We start from the raw sequence: 14,609 nt of genomic DNA, 5'->3' as shown, positions 1-14,609 counted from the left end.
TGAAATATGCATAAAATAAAAATGCTCTAAAATTTTTTTCAGCATGCCCCATTGAAATATACGTTAAATGAAAAAAAAAATGCATTTAAAAACGCCGAAGCTTCTCTTAAAAGGGGAAATATGCGCAAAAAAATGGGAGGGGAGAGGCGACCGTACATTTTTGAATATGCAGAAATTTGACCTAAAAATGAAAAATATCTACGAAAAATTGCAGAAATATATGCATAGAAATTGAAAAAACATGAGTAAAACAACCCATGCGAATTGTAATAGAAAAAATGCTAGAAATAAATAAATCTATATATATATATACACACAGTCAAACCTTGTTAATGAGTCACTTTTGGGAGAGCAAAAACATGACTTAGTAAGTGGAGTGACTCGTTAAACGGAGTAAGCCATAGCTTGCCAATTCCTGCCTGAGGACAATTGGGACTTCCAAAAAGTGATACTCTAAGCGGAGTGGCGTGTTAACCGGGTGACGCACTAACGGGGTTGACTGTATATATACACACACTTTTTCTGAAATTTCGGTGATTTTTTGCATTTATATGCAGTAACTATAAAAAAGTACTAAAATATATGCAATTACATATGCACTTATGTATGTGCATTTGCGTATTATCCGGGCTCTACTTATAAATCACTCTTGGCGAGAAATACATTTTGAGAAATGCACATCAAAATTTTTGTCGAGAATCCTAGACGTCCCGTATTAATTAACCCAATTTCCCCTATTTTTCAAAAATATGGTCACCCGAATCATAAAGAAATAAAAACATCATAAAGAAATAAAAACTTAATGCACGGTATTTGATTATATTTCTTTGTAAAAAACGTCTCACAAACTTCAACATAGATTATAACGACAAAATGTCGTGGAATCTCCGATGTCGTTATAACCGAGTTTGATTACTTACCATGATGTAGAGCAGGAATCTTCAACCCGTTGCTCGCGAGCACCACGGTACTCCATGAAGCACCATAGAACAGTGTTTCCCAATCGCAATAATACCTCGAATGTCTTGCCGCCATTCCCGGTTTTTTGGATTATCGAATAACAAATACAATTATTACTCTGTGCGGTAATGTAAATATTCATTTTTGTTCTTTCTAGATTTCGGATAGACAACACCGACCACATCATAGACGTAAACAAGGGCAACATTCCATTTGAATACGATCAGGTGAACATCATCTGTCCCGTGTACACACCAGGAACGAGGGAAGAGGATGTCGAAACATACATCATTTATAACGTAAGAGAAATACTCCAGTGATTTTTTTTTTTACTGGTACGTTCTTTTCATTTGCATATTTCGGTGGACTCATCTCCTTTTTTTTTGTTTTAATACTTTCCAGGTGTCAAAAGAGGAGTACGATTCGTGTCGCATCACCAATCCAGGCTCCCGCATCATCGCGCTCTGTGATAAACCTCATACTGTGAGGTACTTCACCATTACCTTCAGGTCTTTTACGCCGCAGCCTGGTGGTCTGGAATTTAGGCCTGGGCAAGACTACTACTTTATATGTAAGTTAAATTTTTGTTTCATTTCGTTTTAGCGCTATTCCTTGTAAGCGGTGGCGTCTCGAAGGAGTTTATTAGGGACCACAGGGTGTTTAAGCTTCCTTTAGCAAAAAAGCGAAAGGAGGGGGGGAGCTTTAGCAAAATGCTGCAATGCTAATGACTGAAGGTTGGATGTCTACCCATTTTGTACCTCCTGTACGCATTTTTGCGAAAAAGCGGCTACTACATACTTCTTTCGCCTTCTAAGATTTTCTTTCGCGTTTCGCGAAAAATGCGACCGTATCTTAAACCCTGTTAGGGCCCCGGATCCCCGAATCCAACTACCTATATCAATATAGTCCTCGAATCAAACTGTCAATTATTACAGAATATTTTGGCAGCTTCTGAAATTGTTTCTTTCACAAATTCTGGATTTCAAGGAACATTCTAGATTGATTTCTCTCATTAAAAATGCTGTCTCATTTCCTTTCATTATTATTTTTTTGTTATAATTTCTGAATTTTTTCATTTGTTCTAGAATGATTTTTTTTCATTCGTTTTTTTAAAAAATTTTCCAGAATTATTGCTTTTTATGAATTCTGAATTTTCAGTGATTCTGGACAATTCGTGAATCCTGAATTTTCATTAATTTTGGGTTATTTCTTCACCAATTCTTTGAGTTTTTTCATGGTATTCTGGAATTATTTCATTAATTCTGCAATTATTTTTGCATCAATTCTGAATTTTCGTTATTTTCGGGAAAAAATTTCTTCATTAATTCTTAATTCTCGTTATTCCGGAAAACATTTTTTCATTAATTCCTAATTTTCCTTAGTTCTGCAGTCATTTATTTTCTCATCATTTGTGAGATTCTGTTTCCCTCGTTAATTGCAAAATTTCATCAATTCTGAAGACGTTTTCATTAATTACTGAATCATTTCCCATTTATTCTGGGATTTTTTTTCTTCTCATCAATTCTGAATTTTCAACGGTTCTGCAATCATTTCTCTTATTAATTTTCAGTTATTCTTTTTATTCCAGAATCATTTCTTCTCATCAGTCCTGAATTTTATCCAAATTCTGGAATTGCTTCTCCGTCAATTATGAATTTTTATTGACTCTGAGAAAAATATTTCTTCATTATTCTGGAATTATACAGTGCATTTCTTTTGTTATTTTTAAATTTTTTTCCATTCTGGAAAATTTTTCATCAGTTATTTCTTCTCTAAATTTCAAAATTTCATGAATTTGCCGAATCCACCCTCTGAACTGCAGGAAATCGGTATTCGAAATTCCTTCCCTTTTCCGCGCCTCCCCCATATCCCCAAAATCATCCTTGTTTGTAAAGATGTTGCGTGGTTGAAACTTTGGTATAAATTTGGAAGTTTTCTGCGATTGGTAACTATATTGAAAAATTATTAAATAACGTATTATTCATTAATTTGTCATTAATTAAATTATTTTTGCTATCGTTAGCTACATCAGGTGGTGCTGGTGAGGCCCTCGATCAGAGGATAGGTGGTAAATGCGCCACCCACAACATGAAAGTCATCTTTAAAGTTTGCTGTGATCCCGCTAAGAGTATGTATCTTCTGTGTTGTGGTGTCTGCAAGCATGTTGTCATGTTCAGTATAATGTTTTCTCTGGTGCCTAATTTATTTATGTATTTTGAACTCAATTTTTGTTTTGTTTTGCAGCTTCATCAACATCAACCACCCCCAGCACGACTACAACAACAACCACGACAACGCCAGCACCAACCACCAGACCGACGTCGATGATGCCAGCGAGGACCACGCCGAAATTCTACTACAGACGGCCTACGACGCTGAGCCCGTTCCGTTTCCCGCCTCTCATCACAAACAAATACCCTTCCCTCAAGAGCTTCGATTACCCCAGGGAAGAAGAGAGGGGCAAGGTTTCGTCCAAAAAGACAGGTAATTAATTACCGAATATATATATATATATATATATATAATATAATTGCAATTTTTACATAATTTCTACCATAGCCTTCACAAGTGCGATGCTGACGGGGCTAAAGCCAGGAAGGGGTCGTGGACGATTTTCTTATAATTTTTTCACAACACAATATCACCATAGAGCAGCAGTTCTCAACCTTTTTGACTCGCGCGGAGCCCTTTTAAGTTAAAAAATTTTATGGCGGAGCCCCGGAGGCCAACTTTTTAATTATTCATCAAAGTCACTGATTTATTTTTAATATTTAAAAATATTTATAATTATTTTTTAAATTATACTGTTTTTTTATATTTTCCTGAAGCGGCCGCGGAGCCCCTCGGAGAGTGGAGCCACAAGGAGCCCCAAGGGCTCCACGGAGCACCGGTTGAGAACCGCTGCCATAGAGGAAGCTTTGTGGACCCACCAAAGTCCCCAGCTTAAGGTGCCCTGCTGCATGATTTCCATGCCAACGCTGGCATGAGTTAGCATGATATGGTTGATAAAAATGAGAAGGTGACGGTGATACCTGATGGCATTTCGAAGCATAGCGTACATTCGCCCCTCCCCCATGTTCAAGGACACTCAAGTTTTTTTCATATTGCTCTTCTAGGGAGAAATTAAACCTCCTTTTCTAAGCGTGCCTTTTCCTCATGATGAGGGTGTTAAGCAAGCCTTCCGCGCATTCCCGAGCTTTGTCCTCTTCGAATTTATACATGGTAAGCATGCCTGTTGTGCATTTATAGGGAGTAAGTGAACCTCCTGCGCATTTATGGGGGGGGGGTGAACAAACCTCTTGCGCATTTCCAAGAATAAAGAAGCCTCGTTCGCATTTCTAAGCGTTCCTTTTGCGCATGTTCATAGCAGTAAGAAAGCCTCCCGGCCATTTCCGAGCGTGCCCTTTGCCTTTCTAGGAATTGGCAGGCCTTAAACTCTTTTCTATGTGGGGGGTGGGGGGATAAGCTCCTGCGCATTCACGAGCGTTCTTTCTACACATGTTCAGAGTGATAAGCAAGCTATTTGCGCGCATGTCCTTTTTGCATTTCTAGTTGGCAAGACTCCTTCAGATTTTTAAGGATAAAGAGCCCTCGAACGAATTTCTTGGAAGGGGAGGGGGTAAGCAAGCCTCCTGCGCATTTCAAACGTGCCTCTTTCGTCTTTCTTGGACTTAACATCCTTAAGACCTTTAACACCTTTCCATCAACTTAACTAAACATCCTTTACATTTCCAGGGGTATGCATGCATCCTATGTATTTCTAAGCTTGCGCATGCTGTTTGTACATTTCTAGATGCTACGTACTTGAACCATTGAATGTAGGGGAGTGTTTTTCAATCTGTGGTCCACGGATCCACGAGGGTCTGTGAGCACATTGTAAGATGGTCGAGATCGTTTCATACACTACCATTGCATGAATGACATATTTTGTGCTGTGAAATTTTATATGTATTCAGTTTTTTATGATGTGCAAATAGTAAAGAACAGTACACTTTTGCTTTACGGGAGGGACGTCTAAATTGACCTTCTGACACATTTAGGGGAATGTCCGCGCAGCATCGATATTTACTGCGGAGCATTCGTGACATCAAAAATGTTGGGGCACACTGATGTAGGGAATCACTTGCCTAACATTTCTTAACATCAGTTCACGTATGGGTTTGTTGCGTGATTTTCGCGTTTTTGAGTCTTTTATTAACCATATACAGGCTGTCCCATAAATTCGTGAGCAGTATAAAAATTCATAAAAATCGAAGAAATCGATATGTATATTTGAATGAGGTTAGGGAAAAAGTTATTTTTTCACGAAAGAGGATTTGTTTTGGTGCAAGAGAAATTATCAGTTCAAATTTTTGTCGATAGAGGGTGATAAATGATAGAGGGTGCTGCATGGCAGTCCAGCAGGAGTGATTGGGCCTGAACCTTTCTTCAATCTCTTCTGCTTTCAAAACGTTCGTAAACTTTAGTCGGGGATTCGTAGCTGAGGTAAAACAACTTCACCAATAGTGCATCAATGGCAATGTCGCAATGAAAACCTTATGCAAGTGCCAGTAACAGGAAAATTCAGAAATGAGCCGTATATTGTACACCCTGCATTTTATAGAACTCTGATTTGCATATTTTCAGTGATTTACTTTCATGCAGCTCCCTCTATCAGTTTTTTTTTTTTTGGTAGCAAAAAAGAGATTCCCCTTACGTGAGAATTTTTTCACAAACCACATTCAAATATACAGATTCCTTCAATTTGTTATGAATTTTCGAACTGTCCAATAGTTTATGGCAGTACAGTGCACACACAAACGGTAGGGTCGCCATCTATGAGTGAAATTTCGAATTATTTTCGTTCATTTTCTGAAATAAAATTCCTGATCCACAATGAGCACATTTCATTGGAAACTACACTCTTATATGGCGAGTGGTTTTGAATAAATTTTTTCAAATGTGTCGTGAGCTTTCAACCCTCTCTATGGTACAAATGAATAACTGTATGTTTTTAATGCTCGTAACTTACATCAAACTTATTTAATTTTTTGTAGAAGACAGAGACAAATTGCCAAACGAAACGAGAGCCAAGAACGAAGAACTAGTGAACAGCAAGGACAGTGCATCCATGAACTATTCTTCTCGGAATTGCATAGTTTTAGTTGCATTATCATTAATATATTACATATTCAGTACCAGATGAGACCTTTTTTTCCTTCGGTTTTCCCCTGGACAGTGTAAATTATATTAAAATAGTTGCCTCGGACGAGCGCAGGAAGAAGAAAACTCACAGATGATGTGTATACAGACAAGAGTGGACGGCACACACAGTGGACATTTGCTGAATCTGGTCAGATATTATTATTTATCAGGCAATAACATTGGGTGTTGTGTGCTGGAAACAGACATTTTTGTGTAAACCGGACATTATTTGACGGATGTAACTTATTCGTTGTTCTCCTCCTCTCTTTGCCGATGATCATTAATTATACAATCCCCTCCCCCTAAAAATGGTGAATTATAATTGTCTGTGATGTACAAAATATATAAAACAGACTGCATTGTGAACATGAGTGTGTATCCTTGGATTGTCATGTTCAGCCGTCACTTTCAAAATCGGTGTGTGTAACATGTTTATTCATTGTAGTAGAATAATTCTCTGGATACATCTCTTTCCCCCTCGCCTCTGTATGAATTGTCTGTTTAATGTGTCGTGCATGTCCAAGATGTACATGCGGAGAAATTTTTTTTTGTACATTATTATTATTATAGTCTTGTCTATTTATTAAGCTGCAGCGGGACTGACAAGAAACTGCAGCAGATTACACGAATCTCTGATTTTTATTTCTATGATCGCGAGATAAATTTTTTTTCAGTTGATGTAAACATGAGGAGTTTTCATGAAATCTTTACATGGCTTGTGTTAAATGGGGCAGGGGAGCTCACCTTTCAAATCATTCCACTCGTGTATAAAGCTAGATTTAGTTTAAAAAAAATTACCACTCATTTCTGCTGATTAGCCTTTTGAGTAGCAAAATCCTCTAATTATTTTTAGCATTCAATGTTATTTCAGGATTCAGCTCACTCAGATTTTTATCTCACAAAATCGTGAAAATCCATCTCATCAAATCATAACTGAGCTAAGATCTATTTCATTGATGACAGTGATGAATAACAGAGTAAAAATATCTGTCGAAACTCATAATAAAAAAATTAGACTGCTGTTTAAAACAAGGCTAAGGTCCAAAACATGATTTCACTACAAAGTAAAATCATTAAAGCTGGAATTTGGCTCTTGAACTTCTAACAATGCTAGGTTTCAGCTCATGAATTAATAACCGAAACCATCCATATGAACTCGCACCAGGGCTGAAGTCTTGTGCATGAATTCACAACAGACCTGAAAGATTCTCACATGAGCTCAAAACAGAGCTGAAATCCTGTACTTGAATCGACAACAAAGCTCAGTTCCGATTCATAACTTCATCAGACACATGAATTCACAACAAAGCTAACATCCATGCATAAGTTCACAACAGAGCTAGCATCACACATAAGTTCAAAACAAAGCTAAAAAACGACTTTTAAATCATCAAACAGTGTTTGGTTCTAGCGCATGAATTGATAGCAGAGCAAATCCCATGAATTCACAACAAGGATGAAGTCTTATGCATTAGTTCACAACAGAGTCCAAACTATAAACCCATAAATCTCACAATAGAGCTAAGAGCTGTGCATGAGCTCACCACAGATTTGTAATCCTGCTCATGAGTTTACAGCAGATCAAAAATTATTATTTATCACGACAGAGCTGAATGCTGATTCTCGAATAACCAATACTGCTAAGTTAAAATTTACAAATCAATAACAGAGCAAATATCAGCCTCATTAATTCACAAGAATGCAAAGATCCAGCTCATGAATTTTTATAATTGAGATAAATGCTGGTTCACAAATCATGAATGTGAAAAACTGAGTAATAATTAAACTGATGTTCACAACAGAGCCACAATCATACTTATGAATCCCTTAGAAGTGGGAAAGTATTAGCTCATGAATCAATAATGTCAAATTAAATGTCAGCCCCGTGGATTTACAAAGGACTTAAAGTCTTTCAAAGATCACAACAGAGTTAAAATTTGACTCATGAAATCCCAACGCTGCTAATGGCTCTTAAGTAATTAACAGTGTTAAGTTCCATCTTATGAATTTGTAACTGAGCCAAGATCAGGAGGAAACAGACTCATAAATTAAAAAAAGCACAGATTCAGCTCATAACTGGGCAAGATATAGTTCAAGAATGAATAACAGAGTAAAAACTAAACTAGACTCATGTTCATAACAGGGCTAAGGTCTGCTCAGGAGATCACAATGGATCTGAAATCCATCTCCTGAATCGTCAATGGTGTCAATTTCCAGCTCAATTTAATCACCAATAGTGCCAAGCTCCAGCTCTTGAATTGATAATGGAACAAATTAGATTAGTCAATATCTAACCAATGAATTGATAACAGAGCAAATATCAGACTTGTAAATCGATAACAGAGAAAATATCTGATTCATCAATTGATATCAGAGCAAATAGCGGACTCATGAATTGATGACATAGAAGATATGAGACTCAGAGCAAATAGCTGACTCATGAATTGATAACAGAAGATATATCAGACTCATGAATTGATAACACAGCAAATATCACTCATGAATTGATAACAGAGCAAATATCAGACTTGTGAATCGATAATAGAACAAATATTTGACTCATGAATTGATAACAGAAGATATATCAGACTCATGAGTTGATAACATAGCAAATATCACTCATGAGTTGATAACATAGCAAATATCACCCATGAATTGATAACAGAGCAAATATCCGAGTCAAATTCACAACAAGGCAAAACTCAATCCCTCTTAGTTGAAAAAAAATAACTATCGGCATTAGTTAATAGCATTAATAACACGTCATCGCCATTATTATAAACACATCATTATTATTTGTCTAATCATGGGAACACCCCTGCCCTGAGAAATTCACAAAATTATCATTAATCACAACATTTTTAGGAAAATTCTACACATAAACGAACAAATATATCAGTGCCAAATAATTTTAAAAGAAAAAAATGTATTAACGAAGGCTAATTAATGCTGATTGCGGTACAAAGTGCCTTATAATTGGAGTCTCAGATTACACATGCCTAGCCATTTTTCTATCTTAGGCTTTATTACTATAAAGATTTCATTATAGAAATTATCAATTAACCATTAAGCTCTTTCCTCTCTCTCTCTTCTCTCGAATAATGTTTCTATCACATTAATGGAACGATAATAAATTAGTCATTTGATAAAAGTATGGGAATGTAGAGATTCAATTTTAGTGATGGAAATTTTTTTTCTTCTAAATAATGTAAAAATCATGGAATTTCAATGATAAATATCATTTAATAATAGATTAACATTAATTATTTTATTGAAAGAAAATATTTTATTATCTATGAATTTGCTAGTCCTTTATCGTGTATTTTTTTTCATGTAAATACATTGCGTGTAAATTTTTTTTTCTTTGTATTGTGTATATTATAGGGCAATCTAATTCTCTCCTTCGCAATTTTTGTATTGTGCGCTGTATTTCGGAACCCATTAGGGGATAAAAAAAAATACTGTAATAATGTTGTGTATTGTTATCACAGTAGGAACTCTCAAAAATATAATCCGGACATTCATCATTACGGAATGTAAACATTTTTTTTTCAAAAAATTGCTTTTGATACTTCATAGACCTTAGAAGGCCGATATCCATCGGTTGCAAAGGAAATGTGCAGTTTGGAGGGGGGGGGGGGAATTCAAGAATGTTTCCTTTTACAAGGGAGTTGTCATAAAGTGGTTTTTTTTACCCTTTAAGCGGTTTTTAAAACTTCCCTGATCCACATTTTATAACTAGAAATTGGGAAACCTTCACAAATTGCCACTTATTTTCAAGAATTATTATTTGTTTTCCAATTGCGAGCAGATAACCTTCTTTTTCCCCCAGCAAGGGAATTTACTCCGCCCATCGCTTTTATTTCCCTCACTATGATACAAAAAACACCTGCCATGACTTGTGTGTCTTTCTGGGAAGAGAAATATTTTCTTTTGGGAACAAAAATCTTTTTGTATTATTTACATATTGAGCGCATGTTTCTTTACAGTGCTGGAAGGAAAAAAACATGGTCTTTTTTTTTTTCTCGCTCCTTCTGTTGTTTAACCTTGAACAAGAGCTAACTCCGCCCACTAGCTGTTAATTGATTGGAGGAGGGGAAATGGAAAACATGTTCACACACTGTAAAAACCACTTCGATGCGTTTTTAGAAGCCGAGATTTTTTCGGGGTGGTCGAAATGAAGCAGATCAAATTCGACGAGATATCTCGGGATAGCCGCTGGAAGGGTTAACCGATCAGTGAATATTTCCAGCAAAATCCATGCTTTTTTTTGTTTGATCTGTATTATGTGGGGAGTACTTTGATGCCCTTGAATGGTATCTGCCACATCACTCTTGGCTTCTTTCTTACAAGGAAAAGGTTCCAAGGTAACGTCTAAAAAAATTTAAATATAAATATATATATCCTGAATTTTAATAGAAGCTAAAAGAATGAATTTACAAATCCCTCAACCCTAGAGCCTTAAAGTGACGTCATTCAAACAACGCATGATCAGGTTACAGCCACTGGAAAAAAATCCAGGCTGACTTATCGGCTGCCGTTGAGTGGGGCCATGACTTAAGGTGTCTACATACCTTGGTGGAGTTATCGAAGGTGGAAAAACCAGTTTTCTGTTCAAAGTGACGCCCAATCGTTAGAAATGAAACGGCACGCAGGACAGTTATTGGCTATAGCGGTAATATTTCCGTCACATCTTTAGTAATGTACCTTTCTACTATATACACATGTAATAGCGAAAGAGAACACGTAGGTTGGTAGTGAAGAGAAATATACTGTATACTCTCTTATCTACTTATTCTATTACACCGAATATTTTTTTCCTTTTCTATTTGGTTTCTTCCGTTTCTCTATTTGTTTTCTTTCTCCTTCTACCCTTTTCTAACGTGCGGTTAAGCCCCAAGATAATCGGATTTATTTCCGATCCGTCAAATAGAGATAATCCACATTTATTTGCCAAAGGCATGTAGTTCAAGGGGGTTAGTAGAAAAAGCTGAAACGGAGTTAGGTTGAAAGGGGGGAAAAATTCAAATTCCCCGTTTGAAGTGAGGGAGGGAATTTGTGTCTCGAATTGTCCGTATATTTGGGAGAGGTCCTACTGTATTAATTTTCAATTAATTTTTTTACCCCCACGAGCTGTGCATTGTATTTGATGGATTAAAAATCAATAGGAAAGATCAATGTGTAATTGATGTTATATCGTGTTTGAAATGCACTGAAAGACCCTTTTACCCGTTTTTAGGATTTATGTGTTATTCGGGCCCCCCTCCCCCACCACAAAAATGATTCTGGTATTGTATGTACATCTGAAGAACATCAAATTTTTGGGGGGGGGCCCCCACCCAAGATGTTATATGTGTGGTACCATATCAAGAAATGTTCTGTAATCCGGGGTATTAATTACATTTTATGAATGAATTATATTATTGCGTTGATAATAATATCCAGTGGCATTAACATTGATGGAATGTAAAAGCTCGAGATGTGGTTATTGAAATAAGAAAATAAATTGATTATTATTAGTAATTAGTTTATTGAATAATTGTGATGATGCTCATATTGATGTAATTTATTTGTAATTTTTTTTTTTTTTTTTGCCGCAATAAATGTAATTATTATTTTTTTTTCGTTGTTTGATGGAATTTAGAAGAGAAATTGTATTTGTATTGTGCTTTTTATTTTGTGTGTAATTTTTTTTTTTCCTTTTTAACGACATTTTTTCAAATAAAAGGAAGAAAAATTGAATTTTTTTGCATTTGTTTTTTCTTTGAAATTTGAGATTTTTTTAAATTTAAATTCAAAGTATTCAGTAGACGCAGTATTTTGATTCTCAATAAGATATTAAATTAGGAATGCCCATGTGCTGCCCGCTACCCTAAACTTAATTTTGACACGTGTTATGGGATATTAAATATCGAGCCTCAAATCACTTGATAGTTTGTAGTTTTTGGCAGTTCTATTTTCATTCACAAGGGACTATTTCTTGCCAAAAAAAAAACTTCATCGTGATACCCAGGGATAGCTCCTAGGCCACACGGGGCATCACTCCAGAAATTTGAGGTGTCAAATCCGAGTTGAAAAGGGCGAAAAAATAATTTTGTTGATCAATAAAAATCGGGGAAAATTATTTCGGCCCACTGTAGGAGGAGTGCCAAATTTGAAAGAGTGAGAATTAAAAAAAAAAAAAAAAAATTTCACCAAAACAAATTGGGGAAAATGATTTCTATACAAAGTTTTTTTCAACAGCTGGCTAATGCGAAGATGAATTTTAGGGAAGAGAAAATTCAACTGCCTCTGCAGGGAATTGAACCCATGTCCTCTAACAATGATTTCTGTTCGCCTTAGAAGAACACGCAGGGAATATAGCGCCAAATCCGAGGTGGAAGGGTGAAAAAAAATTTATTGACCTTAAAAACAACTGGAAAAAGTTTGACTTTCTACACTTTAGAAGGGCGTCAAATCCGAGACGTTTATACGTCACTCAGCGCGATACGGCTTTCACCTATATACAACGTTTGGCTTCGATCGCGATTGGTTTCCACACATTTTAACCATTTGCCTGACTCGCCCGTGTCAGACCAGAACCTCCTAGAGATAGAAGGCCTCCGTAGTCTGCTTGTGACGTCAGTAAGTAGTCCATTTTCCCTCAGAACATTCAGGGAAAAAAATTCCCTGCTCGTGTGAATTTTTATTATTATTTCAAAATTTTGAAAACTTAGGTGCCTAAACAACTTGAGCTGCCGCACCTGCTACAAATTGCCATCCGAGTGCATGACATCAAAAAGGAGGGTATGTCCTCCAGAATTTTTCTGTTTCTACTTTTTTTTAGCGGTTCTGTGTTAGGATTGGGGCAAAATAATTGTTGTGGCAGGTTTTATTGGTAGGAATACTGACTCCCATCTATTGCGAAAATTAGTATAAGTGACGGCAGAAGGGGTGCGAGCAGGAACAGCCCCTCCTAGAGATAGAAAGCCTCCTCAGCTGCTTGTGACGTCAGTAAGTAGTCCATTTTCCCTCAGAATTGTTCAGGGGAAAAAATTCCCTGCTCGTGCCAGTATCATAGTTGTGAGGAAAAGAAATGATCTGACTCAGAATTGGATATTTCTATGTCCCACATCCAATCACTATGCGGTATTTGTGAGCCAATCAGGAAGATTTTACGCCAAAATAAGAAGAAACGAAATAGGATGCTGTGTTTCAAAATGTGGCAAACCTGCTAGGTAGTATGAATGACGTTTATGGCAAACAGTGCAGAGGCCTTCTATCCCTAGGAGGTGCTGGTCAGACACGAGCATCCGCTTGTTCCTTAAATTGACTTGCCCAAATGTGGTACGGGCATCTTTGCCCCAAGAAGGCGCTAACGAAATGTAAAAATTTAACTAAATCTGCGCAAACGCTTTTCGCTTAGCTTTCTGTAACAGTAATAATAGTATCTAAATACACAATCTTGTAATCTAATTACATAGACGCGAACAATCTCTAGTTCAGTTACATAATATACAACCTCTGTAAAGTTCGGTGAATGAAGTCAGAACGGCCGATCTGGCAACACTGGCGAAGCAAAACGCTGCACATGCGTAGCGGCAGGTGTTGACCATCTGCCACCACCGTTGTTCAGTTGAGCGTCGTTTGTGTTCCGTGAAAGACTTGTTTTACAAAGTGCTTGTTCAGTGCGTTGGTTCTTAACTGAGAACAGGAAAATGAACGAACAAAAGATCACAGAGGATGAGTCGTGGTGTCTCGGGTACGATCCTGAAACGAAACCGCAAAGCATGGAATGGCGTTCTCCTGCATCACCTCGTCGGAAAAAAGTCAGAGCAGAAAAATCACGCATCAAAACGATGCTAATCGCCTTTTTTGATAGTCAAAGCATTATCCACAAGGAATTTCTACCTGGGGGAACGACGATGAATGCTGCAAGGTACATTGAAATTTTGACCCGTTTCATGAAACGTCTACGCAGGGTACGCCCTCAGTACGCACAACAAGGTTCATAGTTTCTTGTTCACGACAATGCTCGCCCTCACATAGCCAATATCGTCAAACAGTTCCTGGCAAAAAAGGGGTTGGTGCAAATTGAACATCCACCATACTCGCCAAATCTCAATCCTCCAGACTTCTTCCTATTCCAACGACTCAAACTCGCTTTGAAAGAAAAGAGATTTGACGATATTCCTGACATCCAACGAAACGTGACGAGGCTTTTGAACACCATCCCAAAAGAAGACTTCTTGCAAAGTTTCCAGGACATGTATAGGAGATCTCAGCGGTGCATAGTAATGGGAGGTGACTATTTCGAAAGACAGTAAGGTAACTTTCGTTAACATTTCATCTACATTAATGTTACAGGACTATTCACCGAACTTTATTGTCAGAGGTTGTATATAAAAACTAGAATATTTTTTTATAATATGCAAATAAATTCAAATGACAACTTTTGAAAAAAAAATTAATTTCTCCAAAGTAGT

At 36.9% G+C, this 14,609-nt stretch overlaps 1 protein-coding gene across 2 annotated transcripts in view; it reads left to right on the top strand.

The window, feature by feature from the left end:
- The window catches only part of LOC149080754 (ephrin-B2-like), a 418,983-nt gene extending 407,125 nt beyond the window's left edge, over positions 1-11,858 (top strand). For both annotated transcript variants that reach the window (XM_089237444.1, XM_089237445.1), the window contains exons 2-6: positions 1,118-1,259; positions 1,363-1,531; positions 2,984-3,088; positions 3,205-3,444; positions 5,997-11,858. In XM_089237444.1, the coding sequence (XP_089093570.1) occupies positions 1,118-1,259; positions 1,363-1,531; positions 2,984-3,088; positions 3,205-3,444; positions 5,997-6,145 (805 nt within the window). In that variant the 3' untranslated portion in view covers positions 6,146-11,858. The remainder of the gene's footprint in view (positions 1-1,117; positions 1,260-1,362; positions 1,532-2,983; positions 3,089-3,204; positions 3,445-5,996) is intronic.
- Positions 11,859-14,609: the final 2,751 nt, after the last annotated feature.

This window comes from Pholcus phalangioides, unplaced genomic scaffold (genome assembly GCF_987345545.1).
Source record: "Pholcus phalangioides strain wild (caught in Gottingen) unplaced genomic scaffold, Ppha-v1.0 ptg000010l_1, whole genome shotgun sequence".
Classification (NCBI taxonomy): Eukaryota; Metazoa; Arthropoda; class Arachnida; order Araneae; family Pholcidae; genus Pholcus; species Pholcus phalangioides.
Note: the sequence above shows the minus strand (reverse complement) of the source record. Positions and strands in the feature narration are given on the sequence as shown.